General features: G+C 39.9%; 1 protein-coding gene across 3 annotated transcripts in view; it reads left to right on the top strand.

Annotated features, from left to right (window-relative positions):
• PITPNC1 (phosphatidylinositol transfer protein cytoplasmic 1) overlaps positions 1-22,938 on the top strand; it is a 77,322-nt gene that overhangs the window by 46,787 nt on the left and 7,597 nt on the right. For all 3 annotated transcript variants that reach the window (XM_033076639.2, XM_033076638.2, XM_033076640.1), the window contains exons 5-8: positions 3,033-3,104; positions 11,924-12,019; positions 20,096-20,251; positions 20,955-21,018. In XM_033076639.2, the coding sequence (XP_032932530.1) occupies positions 3,033-3,104; positions 11,924-12,019; positions 20,096-20,251; positions 20,955-21,018 (388 nt within the window). The remainder of the gene's footprint in view (positions 1-3,032; positions 3,105-11,923; positions 12,020-20,095; positions 20,252-20,954; positions 21,019-22,938) is intronic.

Here is a 22,938-nt window from a genome sequence, read left to right as displayed (position 1 = left end):
ACCAGCTGTAACAGTATTGATGAACTGGCATTGCTCACACAAAGCAGGCTCCAGAGGGTGAAGAAACCTCTCTCAGACCAAGATATTTGCTGACAACTCCAGTAATTCCCACAACCACATCAGGTGTAATTACTAGGAAAGGCTAATTTGACAGTCCTCTCCATTAAATGATTGTCACACCCTGTGTGTATTTGACTGTCTCTTTAAGACTTTGGCAAGTGTTTTGGCACACTTAGGTTCTACCCTGTTCTTGTAAGTGTTGCTTATTGCTATGGCAACGCTAATCAATCATCATGCTAAAAATAGGCCTTTCATTTTTCAAGAGGTTATGTGTAGGGAATTGCAAACACAACTGTGGGCTGTGCTTTCCATATGCTGCTTTCATTCCCCTCATTCTAACATGGAAATATCCCTGCTCATGGCTGGTAATTACTGCCACACTCCTGTTACTGCACTGGGTGCTCTCTGGAACCTCTCCTGGTTCTTCCAAAATTGAGGTGCCAAATATAGAAAGTTTTGAAAAACCAAAAAAAAACCCCTGAATATTCCCCTTACTTGTTTTTGAGTGTGACAGGTGTGCTGGGGTATAACAATTTTTAAAGGAGTTTATAGGACATCTAAAAAATCTGGAGGTGACAATACCTAAGATGCCTCCTTTGAGAGCTTTACACAGACACCTTATCATTGAAGACACTGTGACTGAAGAATTATTTTGAATTATTCTGTAGAGCTAGGTAGTGAAACAGAGAGCTGGAAAGAGTGCCCTGTGCATTCCTGTGCATGCTCGGGATCGATCGCCTCCCGGTCAGTGCTGGAAGAACACGGCCCCCAGAGGAGGCAGACAGAAAGGGAGTGGTGCTCAGAAGAAAACAAGAATCTACTAAAAGGTTTATTACCTACTATTCACTCCCTAGTTTGGTTCTGACTGTTGCATAACAATTTTAATCCCCAGTTAAGTAAATATGTGGCCACTTGAGGGGAAAAACCCAACTTTTTACATGATGAATAATAGTCTTTTGAATGATGCATAAACAGTTTTCTGGTTCTGCCAGAGCCGTCTGCCAATTAGTCAGAGTGCAGCTGATGAATCATGAGACACATTCTGTGAAATGTTCAAAAATTTGGACCCTGCTAAGTGTTCCTGTAAGGCAGCAAGACCCCCCACAGCTCCTGGAGCAGTGGTTGCCAGCCAGTTGAGTTTCTGAGGGAGACTTTTGCGGTGGAGGACTTTCTGGTGAATTTGAATTTTCATTTGGGGTAAACCCATGTTACCATTTATAATCTCAAATTAGGTTGTTACAGTTCTCTTCTTCATACTAAACACACAGGGAGGCTGCCTGTGGGTGGCTTTACAGAAAGTGGCTCTCTAATGGGGTGGCTTGAGGTAAATGGCACCATTCTTATATGCTATTCTAAGGATCCTTGGGCTTTTCTTAATGTTTCTTTTTGAAATACAAGTTTAGAAGAGCTCTTGTTTTAATTAGAGTTTAGATTCTGGGTCACAGGAATCAACAACTAGACTCAAGCAGTGGCTTGTTGAGTTGCTACAGGCATCCCAATGCAGCCTCATGTTCAGTATATGGAACGGTGACATTTCAGTGTCATGACCTGACCCATTGCTGGCAACCTCTGGACAGTGATTGAAAATAGCAGGCATTTCTTTAATACCAAGGTAAAAGGGAAATCTGGCATTTGGCTTTATTCATAATTCCCTCTGAAACTGCAGCTGTGCTTCACATCAACAGCACGAAGAGGGTTTGGCCTTCCATGGCACCAGAACCTTATTTTGAGGAATCTGTCTCATTTTTTTGACAAGGATTGATTCTAGATGTGCTTATTGATGGTGGGCATCCTGTGATCAGAAGACTGAACAATGACTTGTTGGGTGACACCCATTGAAGGAGGGATGCATTTGCTGCAGTCTCCAAGGAGCTGCTTTCTCATTTCAGTTGTTGCACTACACCTGGCCCCCTAAATGCCCTCTTCCCTTACTCACCAGCCCCTCCCTTAGAACAACTCTGTGAATGTTTTCAAGCCTGAACTTGGACCAGCAGCAGTGTGAACACTGAGGCATCCAAACATCCTCATTGTATAACCTGTGTGTACAGCCCATCAAAGAGTCATTTGCCATGGGGGATTAGTGATGCATCACACAAGGAGCTGGCAGTTAATGCAAGGAGAGCCTTGGTGACTAATAGGAAAGATGCTGAACTTGTGTCATTTAGAGCTGGTTAGACAGCTGCTCTATCTGCCTATCTGAAAACTTGCTTTGAACAAAGAACTGGGAAATGATAAAGAAAATATATTTGAAATATTTATTATGATGGGATTATGTTGCCTAGTATTGCAAATTCTGGTCTTCATAAGCCAACTAAGTTAAGCAATCCTCAGAAAAATAAATTTATTCCCATGTAGATACAGAATATTAATCTTTAACAGGAAAATGTTGGGGTTTTTTATTATTATTATCTCAAGATTTATTTGGATTTAGTATAAAGGAATTTTCATAGGGGCTTATAATCCATCTTAATTTCATTAATAGGAAATCGTGCTAAAATTAATTTCTCATTGAAAATTAAGAAAAAGCCCTCACATATGAAAGCACTGCTGTCTGTTTGGTCAGGACCTGCATCTGGTGAAGTGTCCTTGAGTTTTTCTGTATGAGGGATAGACTGATCTATAATGAGGGATATTGAGTTGCTCTCAAGATCTTAGTGAATTGAATTTCTTACAAGACATTCAGGACATTCATACTCCTGGGCATAGTGAGCATGAAAACCATTGCATCTAATTATTCCAGACTGCTTATACTGATTTATTTATATCTTCATTATAATTTTCAGCTTTCAGATATGATCTCTGGATCCCTCCAGAATCATCCAACCTGTCAGGTTTACATTCTGTGCACATTTACTCTTTTCCTTGAAGTAACCTGAAAAAAAACAGGAAGGTGATACCACAAGGGATCTGAAGTGTCAGCTGATGAAGCAAGGCATATTTCTTGTGTTAAATATACTTTTCTTTTGTTGCAGTGTTCGTTTTTGCCTAAGTTCTCCATTCATATAGAGACAAAATATGAGGACAACAAAGGAAGCAATGACAGTGTAAGTATGACACCTTGTGCAAAAGTTGATTTAATCCTCTTTGTTAACCACAGTCTGTGTCCAGGGTCTGGACACAGAAAAAGGCCCCATCAAACTTTGGCCCTCCCTGGGTTTTGAGCAGCTGTAGAGGAGTTACCTCTGAAGAAGCAGGAGATGAAAGATCTGTGTACACAACTTCCTTTCTGCCCCTTCTATTCTATTTGTTCCTTCTCTAAACACAACATAATTTACATATGTGAATTTAGTTGTAATGAACATTTATAGAAAAGTAAATAAAATATGACTGGGGGGGTTGTATTCCACTTTCTGTGTTTTACATTATTATCTCTAAATAAAGGGAGTTGAATTCCAAGGAGGTGTCAGGAAGAACAAACAGGAAACTCAACAATGGTCAGAGATGAGAGATCTCAGGGAGCAGCTCAGGGGGAACAATGGCTGGGCACTCAGGCAGTGCTTTTGGCAGTCACACGAAGTTAAAAATTTTCAGAGTTAGAGCTTAGAGATGAGAAGGACAATTAACTATGTAAAATCTCTTTAGAGGAAGGGTGGGAATGAGTAGCCAGCAGCTGCTGATCAGAGAGGCTCAGGAGCAGAAGGCAGGGGGTCAGTCAGACTTTGTTGTGCAGATAGCAAAGCAGAGCCATACACCTTGCAAAAAAAAAAATCTTTCAATAAAGCCCAGCAGGTAAAGATTGAACCCTTGGGTTCATACACAAATATGTTTCTCCCTGTTTCACTTTGGTATGCGTTGGCTGCAGACTTACGGGAAGAAATTTCTCGTAGGCATGAAATAAAATTTAAAGGTCTGGAAATTTTATCCATACAATAGAGACCCAATGATGGGAGTTTGAACTTATCCTTGAAAAGGAAAAAGCCGATTTTAAAGGGTCTGAGCACAGCCTCCCAGTGTTTTGGGGTGTCCCTCCAGCAGCTTTGGTAAGAGGAAGGTGTTCTGTCCTCAAGGTGGGAGGTGCATTTCCCTCAGCCCCCTGGGGCTGCCTGTTCATGAGGCTGACAGCTGTTGCACTGCTTATGGCAGAATAATTACATGTACAAGAACAAGGTGGAATTTGGAATAATGCTCTTGGCATGCAGACACTTTCCTACTGGGAACATGACAGGGATCATCTATTAACCTCGAGATACCAACCACTCAGTCACTGCTACTGTCAGCCAGATCAGTGAGAGAGTTAGAAAGAAGGTTACATTACCAACTAGATGAACATTTTGTAATTTATGCACTTTTTAATGTTCACTTCTGCTTTTTGGCAGCACTTTTATTCAGAGCAAACCCACACCTTTGGTTTTGGGAGGGTGCAGACTAATTTTCTGGTGCTTTGTAATGTCAGCAGTGAGCAGACATGATCTGGGCTGCTGTCTGACAGAGGAAGAACTGAAGCTTTTTAAGCAGAGTGAATTCTTTCAATGTGTCAGCTTGTGGCTAAAATACTGTGAATCAAGCCCTGAACAGTATCCAGCCAGGGAATTCAGATGAAAGTGGCACAGAGGCGGGATACTCCAGTGATGTAAATCAAAGAAACTCTATTCTGCTTGAATCCAGCTCTTCCAATGTCATTTTTACCAGAGTGCCAGTGGGGTAATGTCATATTAGCTTTCTGTTGCAGCACCTGAGTCACAGGCTAAGCCAGTGTTTGCCTAGATTAAGAGATTTCACTGACCCCTACTTGAACTGAGGAGGAGAAAGAGCAGCTCAATTGAGGGTTGCACTCCAGCCCTAATTTCCCTGATTTTGTAATTCTGAGAGCTGTGCAGTTCCCTGGTGTGAACACAATAAACCAATGGAAGATCTACGTTTTTGTGTTCCCATGATCTTTATCTGGGACCACAGACATGGCTGCTACAGCACTGAAATGCTGGAAGGTTCCTAAATATGGAGAGGTTTCTGTTAATCCAAACACCTTGGAACTAGGAGTCAACCTCATTTCCATTACTCAATGGGCAGGCTTAAACTTCCCTTAAAAACTTGCAAAGTGCATTTCCCCTTTGTGTCAGACAAGTTTAGATTAAATGTCACTATTTGTCTGGGTAGGAAACAACAGGAGGCATAGCACCCATTCCTATAGATTTCCATAGATACACTGTATTTTCCTTCATTGCAACTATCAGCCCTGTCTGATGAAGAAATAATTAATCCAAAAAATACTTCTGTAAATTTTGCAGTTGTCATGCAAAATAGACTGAATGAATATTAATGTTACAGTAATGAGGGCAATAATAAAAACCTGATTTTAACTCAGCTATTTCTCAATCTATTTTTTAGATCATGCAGGTTTTTTGAAATCTTTGCACTCTCATCTATTCTTCATTTCCATGTTGTCTGATAAAGCAGATTTTGATTGTGAAAAGCTATATTTAGACATAAGGATACTAAAACTAATTCCACTGATCCATGGAAGAAAGCAATACAAATGGTCTTGGGTTCCTTCATTTGGTAGGCTGGAATGTTATTAGAATTATTTTATTTAATATGTTGTATTGTCTGGTATAATTCTACATAATTATTGCAATATATCTTGATGCAAAGTTCCTACTGATTTTCCTTCCCATTTGACATGATGGAAGATAGGAATGATACTGGTGAAAGATGATATCTGCTCTGGAACCTGATTTTTCTGTGTCTTAGACTTCATTATCATTCTATTTTAAATGTGTTGAAGCATTCTTGTTCCAATCTGTTAAAGTTTGCAGTTGACTTGCACAAATATAAACACTGACAGAAAGAACAATGGATAATAAATGCCTTTATTTAGGTAACCTTGTGTAACAGTGCAGAACCATAAATCCACCGAGCTGTGATTTCAGTGCTCAGAGCAGCTGATTTTGATGTATCCCTTGTAGATGTTCCATGGCAACTCTGTTCTTAGAAAAACAGAGCCAGTGTTGGATGAACATGTGAGTACATCAAATATTGTCCCTGCTACCTTGCAGCCTTGCAGCTTCATTAATGCTGTCAGAAACTGGACCAGTGAGTCAGACCAGACAGTGTTTCCTCTTGCAGATCTTTTAAATTAAGCGTCAACATCTTAAAGATAAATTTTATTTTGATTTTACTTTTATTTTAAATTTTAAAAAATTTGAATGATTTGTGAGGTGTAAATGCCATGGGAGGTGGCTTTTGGAGAGTCTATGAAAATATTGCTTCCCTTTGTATCCTGAGTTTCTTCCTTTGGTCAGGGTGGCATTGGGCAGTGCTGGGCAGGGGAAGTGCAGATCCTCACAGCCAGCAGCTCAGTGGGCACAGACCAGTGTAAAGGGCACAGTAATCACACCCTTCTCCCAAAACAAAATTAGCACTTTGGGAATTTGAATATAGATAGATAAAGTCTGTATTCTGAATATTAAAAACATAAGGGACATCTGAGAGAATCCTCACAGGTATCTACTGACTGAAATGGTAGAAATCTGGGCAGGAGGGTGGGAGTTACTGCTTGAGTGTCAATAAATTGGGTGTGTGCTTTCCATGAGGAGACTTCCTCAAGCTCTTTTTTTATTTGGGCAGGTATTTTCTTTCAACAGTCCATTGACTGCTCAGTATTTGTGTGACAAAGAACTAAATTACTCAAACTGTCCTCTTGCTTTCACTTCTTTCCCATCTCTTTTTCTTACTATTTCAGTGAGCACTACAGACACACATTTTGGTTTTTTCCTTTTAGTGGGGAATGCACCAACTGTGCATTACAATCAGCTGTGTTGATTACAGGGACCCACCATATGGCTGCAGTGCTGCTGTAATCAATGCCCAGCCATGTCACACATGCTGTCCCTGCGTGTCACTCTGGGGAAAATGTCTCTAAAGCAGCTGAACGTACAGGAAAGGCAGAGTGGGGACAGCTCTGCTCAAACAAATCACTGAATCACAGAGACATTCAATTTTCCCATTTGTTGCACAAGGATCATTATGTTTGCTAGATTTCTGTTGGTTTGTTTTGTTTTGTTTTTTAGTCACAGAATTAATTGCTGCTGATATTTGGGCAGTGATTTTTTTGCCATCTGATGGTGTCTGGGGAAAGCAAAAAAAGTACAGCTTGTCAAATAATTCAAAGGTTGTCAATAATGAAAATTCACTGTATGTAAAACTTCCAGTGCCTTGCTCTTTGTAGCATAACATTTTTCTTTGGAAAACTCAGTGGCTGGATCTTGATTATGAAGCTACAGTAAAATAAATTTTAAGTATGGCAGCTACCAAGAAAATCCATTTCTAATTTGGTTGAGTTTAGGGTGGTTTTTTTTTCTATTTCTGTCTCCCATCTTAGTAATGTGGAACTAGGTTGTAACAAACTTGAATATAGCACATGGAAATTAAATGTAAATTCACTATTTAAGGCAACTGCCATGAAACACTGATTTCAGCTGAAAAGGATTCAGCTGTGCCCTGGTTTAGCCTCACTGCACCACAGGATCTCATTCTGGGAACTGTCAAAAGGATTGCTGGGCATCGCTCAAAATATGGCAAAGTCAAAGCAAGGGACACTTTTAGGGTGATTTTATTTGCACCTGGACTTTTCCTATATGATGGTACTGAGTATCCCATAATGTGCAATGAAAAAATCATGATTTTGTGAAGCTTTTCCCCCTCCCAAGAAGCCTGAAAAGATAAAGGCTGACAGTGGAAAGGTTAGTCCGAAATTCCTCCTGAGGGAAGAGCTGTCTTTATTGAACTGCAGCTCGTATGTCCCAAGCACATATGGCTACCACAGAACATATGACAAGGCCCACACTGACAGAGTGTGAACAAGTGATATGATTGTGCCTCTACTTTTTGATTTTTCGAAATGAATTACTGAAGTTAGTCAGTAAATCTGGCACTTGAACTAGATGTGACTTTAAAAAACTAATCCCAGTAAATATTATAGATGGTCTATTGCGGTCTTGGAAGCACAGCTACTTTGACATAATTACATAAAAATCCAGTTCTCTGTCCAGAAAGTACAAATCTTAATGAGATATTTCATAAGGGATGGAATAATAGGGGAGTCGTGACATGGAGATCAAAAGGAGCAGATAAATATGTAACTGCCTCTCCTGCTCTGTGGCACACAGGGATATTCCCTGCCAGTTCAGGGAGCCAAATTTTCTCTTCTCAAAGAGAAATTCCATCTTTTTCCATTAAAAAATTGCTCCCAATTATGTGTGTCCACATAAATATTTTTATCCCGTGAACAGGTGTAAAATTGGTCAGTTCCTGTGATCTCTGCCCAAATAAATCTCTAAAGAAAATTAGGGAATTTGGAAGTAGCTGAGGTTGGAGCATGGCTTCAAAAAAATGAGAGTTCCAGTGGAGCAGGTGACACAACCTGCTCAAGGTGTGCAGCAACACACCAGGGAGCAGCCAGTGGTTCTGGCCATGGAAATCTGCACAGATGAGAATTTCAAGGTGGAGAGTGTATTTTGTACATTTTTCTAAAAGAATAAAAGGATTATTCTTGCAGTCCTTACCACAATTACAGCCCTGCCATGAATTAGCTGTCTCTCTACAGCTTCTGACCACAAACTCCCCGTGTTTAGGCTGGAAAAAAAAAACATTTTGTAGGAATGACAGAGCCAAACACCTTTCCAGCTGGTAATCCCTCAGATGGTTCCTTTGCTCTTGAAGGTGGAAAACAAACATCACAAGAGAGAATCATGTATTATGAAACAAAGCCAAGCCAGAGGCACAGATGTGACCCTGTGAGTCCTGGTGGTGCAGATGAGTGAGGAGTTTGCCAGTGTGGATGGCATCAATGCATTCAGCAGAAACTGCCTTTATGCTGTTTATATCCAACCCAGGTTAGCTGTGAAGATTGGCCATAAAAGTTACATTTTAGATTAACTACATCTGAATAAAATTGAAGCTTGTTGAAAACAGGGTGTTAAATTTCCCATGATATCCTAACCTGACTTTCTGTTCTGACTGTGGCTAGCAGAAGGGAAGCCGCTAGCAAAGGATGTGCCAGGACACGTCCTTGGGCAGGAGGGAAACAAAGGAATGAAATTTAAGTTCACCAGGACTTACATTTCTGCAGTATCCTGTATGAGCTGTCTTTCTTGAAGTTCTGGAATCACCTGCCTGAGGGGGTTTTGTGTACTTCTCTTTTGGTTTCTGATCGGTTGATTGCTTGAGTTTGACTTTTGTTGGTTGGTTGGTTTGGGGTTATTTTGTTGCTGTTGTTTTGGGGGTTTTTTTAGTTATTTTGGCCTTTTAGTTTTCACCAGAAGAAAAAAATTGATAATCATAAAGAAGACCCAGTTGAAACCTTTCTCCCACTTTCTGTCATTCTGTGGAAATGAGTTTTCATTCCTCTTAGGGAGGGGAAGTATAAAAATGTCTGTTGTAAAAGCTGTCACTTTATTGCCCCCAGAATAAAACCAAAACCCACAGCAAAAAGGCCACTTCAGTCTGAATGTTGCTTTTTGTTTTCCATTTGATTGTATTTTAATCTCAATTAATTACTTGGCTTCCAAATGTAAAGCCTGTCCAGTTTTTTGCAATATAATATCTAATATTCTGTCTTTCTACATCATCTTCTTAAGGATACAGATTGTTCTAACCATTCAGCTTCTGCACATTTGCAAATACAGTTGCACAGATTGGGAGCCTTATGCTTCTTTTTGTGGCCTTTAATCTTTTCCTTTAAAACTTGCTTTAGTCTCTTTGATCCCAACCACAATAAACCCATCCTCCCTACAGGGTTTCAGGCAATCCAAGATTCTGTGGCTAGGAGAGGCAGTAAGAGAATTAGAGCTAAGAAAGAAATCAGTCTTGTTCTCTAATGACTTCTTATTTTCTACTGCTGATAGAATGAGAAGATTAAATCTCTAGCTGCAAATCTTGTGAGGACAATCTGAGAAAGGGAGAAGCATAAATGATTAGACAACAAGTTCTGCTGGCAAAGTGAAGTGAGAACGTCATTCAGCAAACTTTTGGAATAAAGGAAATGGTCAGAGACAGCCTTGGCAGCAAATAAGGCATCGTTGAAATGGTTGAAAAATTCCTCCTGGTTCTGACAGATTGGCAAAGGCATCTGTCATCCCCACTTCCATCACAGCATTTTAAAGAAAGAAATGGAATTTAGAACTATTTTCATATGAGGTGAAATATGTGGATCAAGCCTGGGACAGAGCAGGGCACATTTCTTTGGATAAGATACTGGATAATAATTTCCATTTAGGTCCTTGCAAATGGGCAGAGATTTGCATGGGCTTGAATTTATGGGGCTTGAACCTAAAACATGGACAGATTCAAAGCCTCAGCTGACCTGGTAATGTCCATTTAAGGGCAATTTCCAGTATTTTATAGAGATTATGGTGAAATGCGTCTTGTTCCAGAAATAGTTCAATTGATTTCATCAGGGGCTGCTCTGTAATTCTGGATTTGTTTAGGAAAAAAACAACCAAGGAAGCATAGAAAAGGCAGCCTATATTATGTATATGAACACAGAAGTAATTTATGTCAATGTACCCAATTCAGAGAAGGAGCACTACAGGAGAAGGGCTTCCCAGTTCCAATTTGTTCAAATAATCAACATATTTTTTTTGCAAAACAATGACTGGAGAAGGATAATAATACAAATAAAACCAGGTTGGAGTTTCTCATTTCTTCTGCAGTTTCAGATGTGTGAACATATTACATCCAGCTCAGTGAGCATTCAGTGTTGCCTGTTCTATTCATTACCAAGACAAGTTAAAATTGTAGAGTCAAACTTCAGCTTTTCCTGTATTTGAAAGATGATTTCCTGAGCAATGTTCTTCCTTCCAGCTGGTTCCTGTGTTCACTGGAGTCCATTGCTCTTTTTGAATGCTTTAAATGGGCAGCTCCTATGCTTTCAGAAATATTGAAGTAGCATTTCTGTTACTAAAGAGTTGCTGGCATTTTGTATTTTTAACTGTTCCTCCAGAATTTAATTAAATCAAGAGAGCATTCACTGCATTTATTAAAAAAAAAAAAAAAAAAAAAGAATGGAAACAAAAAAATATTTTCTTCCTGGAAATGTCAGCTATAGAACATTGTGCCCCAAGGGAAAAAGCACGTTGTGAGCTTATTACTGATCCTGACAGAGGATGCACAACTTCCCTGAATTTCATGGCACTAATTCATGGTAGCCTTTTAGCTCAGCACTGTTTCCAAGTCTCAGAATCATGAGGGAAATGTATTGCAGACACAGTGTAAGTCACATGGGTCACTGAGATGCCTAAATAATTAAATTATGGACACAGGCACAGAAGGATACTGCACTGCTGCTGCAAATGACCTGGATTTTCAAAATATCTCCATTTGCCTTGCATAGAACAGGCTTGCTGTTCCAAATGAGTTCCTAAAGGATTGGAATGTGTGTGCCTGGATGGGTTGAAGGGAGCTTGCAGCTTCCACTGAGGCAGTTCAACCAAAATTTTGATTCTCAGTGTAACAGCTCAGACTGAGTGTTCCCAGCAAGCACCTGCACATTGCTGTAGTCCTTAGAGGGTGAAAACACCTCGAGTCCAGAGTTGGATTTTTTACACAGTGGCAGACTCTAGTACAAAGATTGAAAAACCAATCCAAATTGCTGACTTTACTGTTTGTAACCAAAGTCTCCATTCCAAAAAAATCCAAGGAAGAACATCAGTGGGAGCAGAAAGTGCTGAACATGATGTGAGCAGTAGGGTGGAGAACATGACCGTGTTCCTGCAAAAACTCAAGTATTTTACACAAAGCTGTTCAGGCACAAGCCTAAAATACATTCTGTTGCACGAGTCATTGAAACTGCTTGTAACAGTTACTCCAGGTGGATTTTGTCAGGGTGTTGTTCTGTAACAGCCTTGAATTTCTTGAACTCTTGCAGATTTTTGACAAAGAAGCTAAAGATTTGGAGCGAGAAGTCTGCTTTATTGATATTGCCAGCGATGAGATTCCCGAGCGCTATTACAAGGAATCAGAGGTAAGAGGCAGCTTGGCTGTGAGCTGATGAGGAAGAGAAGGTAAGATGCTTTAAAAGAGCCTGGATAGGAATCCAAACCTTTTTGTTTTTGTATAAAATCTTGCTGGTCAGTAATACTGCAAGAGGCTTTGGTCACAAGGGAAGCAGACAGCAGCCTCTCTGTCTAGATTGCCCAACATTTTCTTTTCCAGATGATTCTTTGAAATGCTTTCCTACTCTTAACAGAACACATCCTGTACCAGACCTTTGATATTCAACTGAATTAGTCCAAACTAGAAAAGGCCTTTCCTTTGTATTATGCATCTCAGAGAAGAGTTTGCAGATCTGAGCACTTTCAAACACCCCTGCTGTCCTTACTTGCATCCCACCCTCATCAGTGAGTCCTGCAAAGTGCCCAAGCCCAGCAAAGGACAAATGTGCTGCAGTGACAAGGGGCTGATGCACAGTTGCTCGAAGGGAACAATGACACAAGACCAAGAGGGACTGAAGCACACTGCAGACTGCAGCAGATCTGCCAAAAAGCATCAATGGCAGCAGGCAGAGTGACTCTGAAAATTCCCTCGGAAATTGCTCCCATGTATATTTGATGGAGCACATCTCTGAAGAGTGTGCTTCTTCTAGGTCAATGCAATTCACTGTTTGAAATCAGCAGCCACCATGCAAATGAAGATGAGGTCTCAATGTTTTAATCTCATAGTTGATAAATGACGGTTCACAACAAGCAGCTAGAGAGGAATGATCGGATCTGTGCTCGCATTTAATTTTGGAGATATGATTTGCCTCTGGAGCCAAGTCTATATTCATAGCTGGCAGTGAGTATGGCAGCTGTTTAAGTATCTAAAACGAGACTACATAATCATTTTTAGGATAGAAAGTGAGGACTTGCCAAGGAATATATTTCTATACTATAGGAGACATGATTTTGGGACTAAAAAAGTTGAGTACTTGTTATCTTCCATTTATATAGAACCTATTTTGGATGTTATGTACGGGTCATAAACCAAAACTGAGCCTACAGTAGAATTAAAAGTAATTTTCTTACTTTCCTTAGATAATGAAACCCATGTGTTTAGTACCAAAAATTATATAACGCCTCATGAAACAGCTTATTGGTCCCATGATCTTATCTGAGCTCCACGGCTTCTGGCTCCATTTAGGAGTGAGCTGCTAATGGAACAGGTCAGCTTTTGACTGTACTTTAAAGAAATCCTGTGAGATTTTTCATCTCAATCTCTGTACTTCAGAACTGTAAACACAAAGGTGACAACCAGTTTTGCAACTTTCCTGCTCATTTTTAATAGCCAACTGTTAAGCATAATTTCTCTATGATTAATCTCCTGACAGAGAAAAACAGGCTCATCTTAAAGGAGAAAAGCATTTCAGAGTCTTTGTGTTGCTATTTCAAAGACAAATCTAAAGACCTGATTCCAAGCGAAATGGAATTTTATATGGGTTTAAACAACAAAAATAGCCCAGCATCTGTTGTTTTTTTTCTGTCCTGATGGATGATTTTTCTGTTGACTTCCAAATTGTGTTTCAGAATTCATACAGAGCAGTTAGAACACCTTTAGTATTTAACTGTGCACATGCTGTAATTGAGAGTGAAATAATAGTAGTTGAAAATAGTGGATCTTCTGAAGTTTATAAACTATGGGGGTTTTGTGCTAACATATGATGAACATAAAGCTAAATTCCCATTTCTGATGAGGCCTCTTACCTAATTTAGAGACTATAAAAAGGTTTTTGATGTTTGTAAATGTAATTTCTGTTTGTTTTCAATCAGAACAGTAATTCTATGCAAATGAGGAAGGGTTTGTGTTTCCCAAAGAGCAGCTTCAGATAAACCCAGTTAGTGTAAGCTTTTGAAAGGTATTTTAGTTGCACTAATAACAACAATTTGGCTGCTTTTAGATCATGTAATCTGAACTGATACTAAGTTTAAAGATTAAAAGTGAAGTGCAATCCTCAGGATTTAACAATTAGATCCTACAGGATAAATGTCCTGACTCCCATCCAGAAAGGCCAACAAGTACAGTTTTAACTTCAGGCATGTCAGTAATCTCTTCATTTCAGTGGCTCTTTCACAGGCTTAAAATAAAGCAAGTTCTTTATCAGGGTCAGCACATTTGGCAGCTTTTAGAATTGAGCTTTAGTTTTCTTTACATTCCCCTTCATTTAAAAATATACTTCAGATTTAACAGCAAATGTCATTATTTAGCTGTAATACTGCATACTAGAGAGTTGCTTAAATAATTTAAAGCCTTCACACATTACTTTCTCTGGGCTGGGACTTATGAGCCTGATGGTAGAAGGACAAAGCCACTGTGTCCTCCCACCTATGATCTAAAAAGGAGTTTTTCTGTTGTCCTGACATGAATCTTAAAAGCAGATTCCATTTTCATTTCCATAATAGTGATTCACACATAAAAAGACAAAATATATAAATAATCTTTATATGAATACTATTCCATTTGAGTTGAACAGCTCATTCTCACCGGTGCTGAGAGAGGAAATGTGTTCTACGAAAATGTTCTGGCTGAAGGGAAAATGATTGAATTCAACTTTGTGCATATTTGCTTTCTCTCCTTCTAAATATTAACTAAAATTGAAAAGTGAAGAATCCAGTTAGCTGGAGGCTTAAGGAGAGCTGTTGCTTCACTTTAAGGGAGCCTCTACCAGTAATACTGAGGGATCTCTTGAACAGAATCATCCAAGTAATTGGGATTCCCTAAAGGGTGAAGGGCTTACCTGCAGTGTGCACAGGGCTGAAATCTCCAGGTCAATAGTGCATCAGAAGAGAGCTTTGTGAGATATTAAACTTAGGGAGTGCAGTTCTGTTGTGGGGCTGAGCTGATTTCTGCCTTTGTGCAAGGCTGGAGGAGATGAAACTGCAGCAATTCAGGGATCCCAAAGCAGGTGACCTCCCTTCATGACCATCTACAAACTCCATTGTGAAGTAGCCACCTCTTAAATACAGGACTTTTTAACAAGCAGTCTAATCCTTTAACTTTTAAGAAGTTTAAATATGAGGTTCTAAATGGAGAAAGGTTGATCCTAGATCCCAGCTAACAAGTTTGCCTGTTTGTCTGCAAGGAGCCAGGGGTGTTTCCAAATCTGGATGCACATATTGCATTGAGTACAGAATTTTGTATTTCTTTACAGAGAATGTACCAGCCTGGTAAGAGTAGTTGTACATTTTATGAAGTAATTTCCTTATGACTTTAGCATTGATGAATATGTATCACCAGCTATATAGACAGATAAATATGTCTGAAACATAGAAAAGAACAAAGCTGAGCTAGGCTGAGGAGTGAGGGCCTCCAGTGAATCATTCATGAAATGAAACATTTACCGTAGCTGTGAGCCACTGAGCAAAACGTTCAGTGCAAACATATTCGAGTTCTCAGAATTAACCATGTTTCATTTCCTGTTTATAACAAAGCAATGGACAAATGGAACAAACTTTTCAGGCTGCTTCTAAACAGATTCCATGCAGCTGCTGCAGTTTTCTTCTCCCATTGCTGGCTTTTCTCCTTTAGCACAGCTGCTCTGTGATAGGACCACCCTAGGCCTGTCCAAGTGCTTTAGAGTAACAAAACCTCTGTCACATTATTAAATGATGGTAGCTGAAATAATCCAGCTGCCTCAGCCCCCCAGTGAGTGTGGGCACCATGTCAGCACAGGAGTTCAGTGAAGGATACAAAAAAGTATGAACATTTCCTTTTCCTTACTCACCATGTGAGTTTACATAAAAGCTGGCTGGTTTATTATATTTTAACACCTCAGAACTGTCCCAATATTTACAGTTCTTAAGTATTTAGCTGGATCTTCCAGAAAATACCATTTAATGGATTTTTTTTTTTTAAGTCCTTACAAATTACACCACATAAAGGTCTATGATAGCATCTTTATATCAAAAAATCTTTCCTGAGCCCTGGCTATAAAAGCTGAAATCCAAAACCTAGCAACTACAGCTGATGCTGAAATGCCAGATGACAGGTATTAAACCCATGATTGGTTCTGAAATTCAAGATCAAACAAAATGGTCTTCAGCATAAAGAGGGAAAAAATGATTGCACTTCAAAAGCACCATGATATTGCCATAGGAGTCTGAAAAAATTAATCCAGGCATTAAAAGGAAGGAAGGATCTGTCTCAGGGACATCTGGGTACTTGCAGGGAGAGAACAGGATGGCACAAGCAGGGAGCACTTTCACCTCTGGCAGCAGGCTCAGCCTGGGGACCTTTGCCCGTGCTGGAATGGCCACACAAGCAGCAAGGGGAGACAGAAGGGTGACAAGGCTGCCAAGGTGTCCCATGCAGGCTCCCAGCACACACAAGGAGGTGCTGCCAGCTCCAGGCTGGACTGGCAGCTTCCAATTGTGGCAGAGCTGAGGGCAAGTGTGCCAGGCAGATTTGGAGGTTTTCTGTAGGCAACAAATGCATTTCATGATTTAACTCCCAGTACAAAGTAGCAGCTCAGAATTAATTGTGACAAGGCACTGCAACAACCCAGAGCTGTGTTTGCTTCCTGGAAAGGGCGTTTCCACTCCTCCTCTGATGCCCGTGACGTCCGTGAGGAAAGTTAAGTAAATAAATGCTAAATGATAAATAATAGACTCCATCAATAACCACATTGACTCGTGGTCTAAGTTATAAACCCTGGGAGAATGCTGTGTTCGAATACATATCCCACACACAGAGGCTGTTATTTCATTGTAATTTTATATTTTATTCTCAACTAAGCTCAGCTCACGGGTTATGATGTTTCTGCTCTGTTGGCAGAAGTGCTATTTTTAAATCACTCTGCACCTGGCAATAATGTATTGCAAATACAGGGTAGGTTTTGCTCCTCTAGCAAAAGGATTTGCCAGATGGGCTTTCCTAATAAATTGTGTCTGATAAAAGGACAAGAAGGTTATTTAAACAAAAAGATTTTAGCTATGCCATTACATTTAGATAGAGGATTTTGCCAGTAGATAAATCAAGGGGCAAATAGTGAATAGACACAGCATTCTTTGGATGATGCCTTCTCTAGGAAGAAAGGCATGGGTGTCTAAAAGCAAAAATAAGGAACACACAAAATTAATTATCTAAATAATAGCATAAAAGTTAGAGCAAAGTCCAGCTTGCCCAGTTTCTAGTCACAGGAAGAAAAGCTTCAAGTATGTGTGACACTAGTGCTGAGTACTAATATAATTTCTACTTGCTTTTAATGGAAAATTATCAGCCCTGCTTCATTTTTTGTTATAGAAGGACCTAATATGCCTAAATGCAGAAAGAATTTCAGGTTGTGAGTCTTAATCTGGCAATTTGAACCCACGAGTTAGGCACATAAAAGCATTCTTGTCCAAGTTCTCATTAATTTCAGTAGGCTTTGGATCAGGCATTGAAGAGCAGAAGATGAGCAGTCCTGGTCCCACCAAAGTCCCTCTGGCATGGCCTGCTGCCCCTGGCTGTGGTAAATAACAGAGACCTAGGAAAGGTGTAAAAATATAGAGGTGGATGTAGAGATTCTTCCCCTAAAGGCTTCCTTGTATGATCCATAGCACAAACAATTGCTGAGACAGAATTTGTGTTTTTCTGAAACAGTCAAGATGTTGTTAAATGTAGTTTTTAGAAGCTGGGTTAAAGCTCAGGGACATTAGCTTTCCTTACAACAACACACCTCTGTCAAACATTTCTGCCCTTTGAGTTGATGGCCCAGAAATCAAATTCTCAAATTGACTTTGCCCAATGTCACAGTGTGCCTTACATCCCCTGCTTGGCTCTTGTGCAGCCTTTGAGTCTCAGCTCCCTGAGCAAGCACTCAGGAAAGTCTTTAACACCTTGATCTTTCATACAGCTGGGAATCTGTTCCTCTGAGGGCTGGCTTCCATTCATCCCTCTGCAGTTTTATAGTATCAATATACTACAGGCAGGAATTTCCCTAAGAGCTGTTTGATGTGAGTTGCCCGAAGCGTCCATCATCAGCTGGCTCTTCCCACAGAGCTCTCCAGCCAATTTGTGACTAATCCTCATGTCCTTCAAAAAAAAGGACAGGATTAAGGGATGCAGATGTGCCATCTCTGGGTGCTGTGAAGGGAATTTGCACCTGGGAGTGGTCATGGATCAGTTGCATTGCAGTCGTGGGTGATTTGTGGGCTGTCAAGCTCAGAGTGATTCCCACTCTGTGTCCCCTTGGCTGCTGGGTTAAACTCACCAAACCAAACCAGACCCAATCCATAAAACCTGGAGCCAAGCAGTGATGCAGGGCAGTTATTCATTATTGCATTTTTAGTTAGAATTTCTTCATATTTGATACTGACTCAAATTGGTTACATTAAATCCCTTTGGACTGTACTGAAGTTATTCCATTGTTGTTCTGGTTTTCTCTGAAGGATTGTAAAGTACAACACTCAGAATTATTAAAGTGTGTATCTGAAATGCTGAATCAAGGCAATGGCTCCATCACCCAGCACCCTGTGTGTGTGTAAGAAATAGCAGACTCTTATAGGGCACTGTTTTCCTTTTTAGAGATTTTTATTTCATACTGGAATATTTTCAGACATATTTGAAATAATATTTTCTGTAATTATTTCTTTTTTTTAAGACAACTCCAACTAGAATGTTACATCTTTCTGAATGTTATGCCTTCTTCCCTTTTTTGATTGCTTCAAGCAATGATCAATTATTAAACAATTCTTTCAACCAGCAAATGTGTAGATCCATCTGTGGTTGAGCTTTGTTGGGTGAAAAGATTGGCAGCAGCCTGTGACCATGAGCTGTGCTGTACAGGGGAGTGTTGCTCTGATAAATGATGATGCTGAATTTTTTTATGGTGATTTAACATTGAAACCTTATTATGCTGTGAGCTCAAAGTCTCCCCTTTGCAAAGCCTGTGTCAGCAATAAAAGCAGTGACTTTCACAGGGAGGAAAGACTATCACCTCATTAGAGCTTTGTAGAGAAGCTTTAATGGCAGAGCTTCAGTTTAGGATAAAACCAGAAGTCAAGAGATAACTAAAGAGTATGAAACATGAATGCTGGGTGATACATAAACTCACACTGAATGAAGTAAAATGAAGATCAGAGTAGTCATCGGGTTTTTTGTGGTTTTTTCTCCTGATTGTCATCCATTTAAAGCACAATTTAAGTACTATTTAAGTACATTTAACTGCTTTCATAAGAAAGGATCTCCCCAGACCTCAGCACTGGGGAAAGAACACAGCTGAACACTGCTGGTTACTCTTCAATCCAGATTTTAGAAGCTCCACCATGAATTTTCTGAAGTGACATAATTTTCAAGTTCTGACAATCAGTGCTTAACCATAAATTATTTCTATTTACAAGATATAATTAGCAGGATTGGACATAAAGGGAAATAAAATTATACCAATATGGAAAATAACACTTTCATAGATAAAATTGTATCTTATACAGATGAAAGTAAACTTTAAAAACATGAACTAATGCCTTTAATGATTTTATGAATGCTGTAATTTCAATGGTGTAGTTTCTTTGATTTCCCAGCTCCTGAAATAGAAAGATTTGGGATTACTCAGTGTTTGCTCATAACTCATTATAAAAAGAGTTGGATAAACTGCAGGAGTTTCCTACTCAGCTTAGGATGAGCAAGTTCACCTAAAACTGAAAATGGCATTGTCAGGGTCAGTGTTGAAGTGCCAAAGCTTCAACTGGACATGATTTCAGGGGTCAGGTGTGGGTGGAAGGTAAGAGCAGTTTGCACCAAGGGGCAGTGAAAAGCTGTCTCTGAAGAAGGCACTTTTTTTTCCCCAAAGGCCATAAATAACCCTTGGAGTGCACTGCACTGTAATGACTTGCAATAACAGATTTTCCTCTAGCAGAAAACGTCCTGGATGATATGATTGTCAGTGCATCTCCAAGAGTGTGCTGCCATTGATTCACTGCCAGGCTTGGATTTTAGGATATCTAATGCATTTTAAAAGTTCATTTCCTATTACTTTTTCATAATGTTTATTAGCATGTTTTTTGTCTTATCAAAACTTTTACTTTAGCAAACTGGTAAACATGACTTCCCCTCCTGCATTTTCCTATATGTTTTCTTCGTTTTGCAGGATCCCAAATACTTCAAGTCACAGAAAACTGGGAGAGGCCAATTGAAAGAAGGCTGGAGAGAGACCCATCAGCCAATTATGTGTTCCTACAAACTTGTGACTGTGAAATTTGAAGTCTGGGGACTTCAAACCAGAGTAGAGCAATTTGTACACAAGGTCAGTGAAACAGGAGTTGTTTCTTATCCTTCACACAAGCAGAACTTGAGCATTCACAGGAATATGGCTACACTGTGGAGGAGCCTGGGAGCCCAGCCCAGCCTGCTCAGAGCTCTCACAAGGTCTGAAAGAGCTGAGCAGAGCCCAGCACCTCCCTCTGGGTACAAACCTGACAAAGCTCAGAGCTGCTCAGGCCTAAGGCTGAGAAAAACTACCAATAACATTTTCAGTGCTGTGACCAGTATGAGCTGAAGTATTTCTGAGTACACAGGGGTCCCACACACATTGCAGTGAGGTGAAGAATTCCTTAGACACAGATAGTGGGAAAGTTTTCTAATCAGTCTACTAAAAAATCAATTAGTGAATAGCATAACTATGAGGTGACAAAAATTTTCATAGTATTGACCTTCTACATGTTTTGCAAACTAAAGAAGGGAAAAGAAGAGATCCAGAATGTCTAATTGGCCAGAGATTAGTGGAATCCATACACATTCCCAAATGGATTCCCATGCTAGTCAAAGCCATGGTTCAGTGCTGGCAATAGATCCAGTTCCAGTGGGAAGCTGGACTAGGAGCCCTTCAGAGCCAGCATGGCTTTTCAGACACAAAACTGTCAGAGGGTTTCTCACTTTCAATGGTCTAGAAAGAAACAGATGAGATGTTTTGTTGCTGCTGAGGCCTTTAACCCTTTCCTTGTTTGCAGGTGGTCAGAGACATCCTCCTGATCGGTCACCGGCAGGCGTTTGCCTGGGTGGATGAGTGGTATGGTGAGTGTCCTCCAGAGCCAGGCCCTGCCAAAGGGCTGATGCAAAGCCTGAGACATTTAACAGCAGGTTTCCATTTGCTTTGCTGGATCACCAGGTCCTAGTGTGAGCTGTTCATGGAGGAGATGGAACCATGTTAGAGATCATCTGCTTCCATCCCCTTCCATGGGCAGGGACACCTCCCACTAGACCAGGTTGCCCAAATCCCCATCCAGCCTGGCCTTGGACACTTCCAGGGATGCTGGATTTAGGCAGCAGGCAGCATCCAGGGATGCCTTTCCATGCCAGCATGGACCTGCAGCAGTGCCCTCACCTGCACTGCAGCCAGGAATCATCTGTATGGAGAAGCTCGTGCAGGTTTGAATAAAGCTTCTTCTTAAGGCTGCCTTAACTTGCAGCCATTTCCATACTGCAGACTCCTCAGGCCTCTGATCCAGAACATTTCCAGCTTTTTAGGAAAGTTTTAAGCTATTGATATGGATTGCAACAAAGGAAATAGGGAGCTTTTCTGAAAAAATATGTACATAAGCATAAATCCTACAGGGTCTGATTCAGCAGCAGCTGCATGCAAAAAGTGTTGGGAATCCATGAGCCAGCTGTGGGAATATGGCACTTCCAGCAGGACAAAGAAATCTGAATATCAAAAATTGGCTGAATATCATCAGCCAACCACATTGTCTAAAATGAGCTCACTGGGTTTGTACCTTCTACTTGCATTTTCTGTAAGACATATCCATAATCACAGCTACTCTTAAAACACATCCTGAGACAGGCCTTTAACATATCTGGGAATTTGGCAATATATTTAGAATGTAAACTACTAAGAGAATTTTCTATTTAGTGAGAGAGTTCATCAGAGCTAATTTTTTAATTTTAGATTTGTTTCTTTTTTCACTTGAAATAGAGCAACCCACTGTTTTTTACCTGAAATAGAGCAATCCCTGTACCAAGCCAGGGAAACTGGTAACTTTAAATAAAACAGCCTGGCTTCATGAAAAATTGAGCCCATAAATTTGCTCCCAGTCTACCCAAGATATCTATACAGTGAGAGATGGAGAATGTAACTGAGGAGCAAAGTGTCAGCTGCACTTTAGCAGAGTTACTGATAATGATGACAAATGAATAGCCATGAAGTTAAACACACCAAACAGGTTTAGCTCAAAAATCACTGTAGATTTTCCCCTCCTAAGTCTGAAATCTCCCTGTCAAATGAAATATTGTGATACACAATTATCTTGTAGATTTTTCCTGTCAGGGTGAGCCTTTTTACTAACTTATATAATGTATTTTTAAGAGCTTAATTATCAGCCTAAGTACAAAAACTAAAAAATCTGGGCTTAATAAAATAGATATAACAATCTAGCATCAAAAAATTAAGTTTTAAATATCTATTAACATCTTTTAAAATGAAAGTTTGAGAAAGACCTGGAGATGATGGTAGTCAACTAAACTGAATCAAATAATCAGTAATAAATAATGTGTTATGTTAATGACTGGTTGCTGTTACTGACCATGTAAGTATGAATGTGGGTTTTTGTCCTTTAATTTACTAAACTGTATTTAGCTTTATTATTAAGAAATTTTATTTTCTCAGTGTTACTTACTAATAAAGAGCATGTTCTCTGCTTGGCAAAGTGCATCCCAGCATGTTACTGACACAGCTTCTGAGCTTGTTTCTCATTCCAGTAACAGCAAAAGACTGAAAGAGTATGAGTTAGGGGCATTCCATATTTCCTTTTGATCAAAATTTTAGGCTGCATTTCTTTTTACTGATAAATTATGACATGGTGTTGCCACTACAACAGCTGAGGTTGTATCTTGCCTTAAAAGCTGCCTTGTAAAATGCAGCAGGAGCCTCACAGCACAGAACAAGGAGTGGTGTGATACAAGAATTCCCAAATCCCAGTGGCACATCATAAACTT

Source organism: Catharus ustulatus, chromosome 20 (assembly GCF_009819885.2).
Source record: "Catharus ustulatus isolate bCatUst1 chromosome 20, bCatUst1.pri.v2, whole genome shotgun sequence".
NCBI lineage: Eukaryota > Metazoa > Chordata > Aves > Passeriformes > Turdidae > Catharus > Catharus ustulatus.
This window is presented reverse-complemented; position numbering and strand designations above follow the sequence as displayed.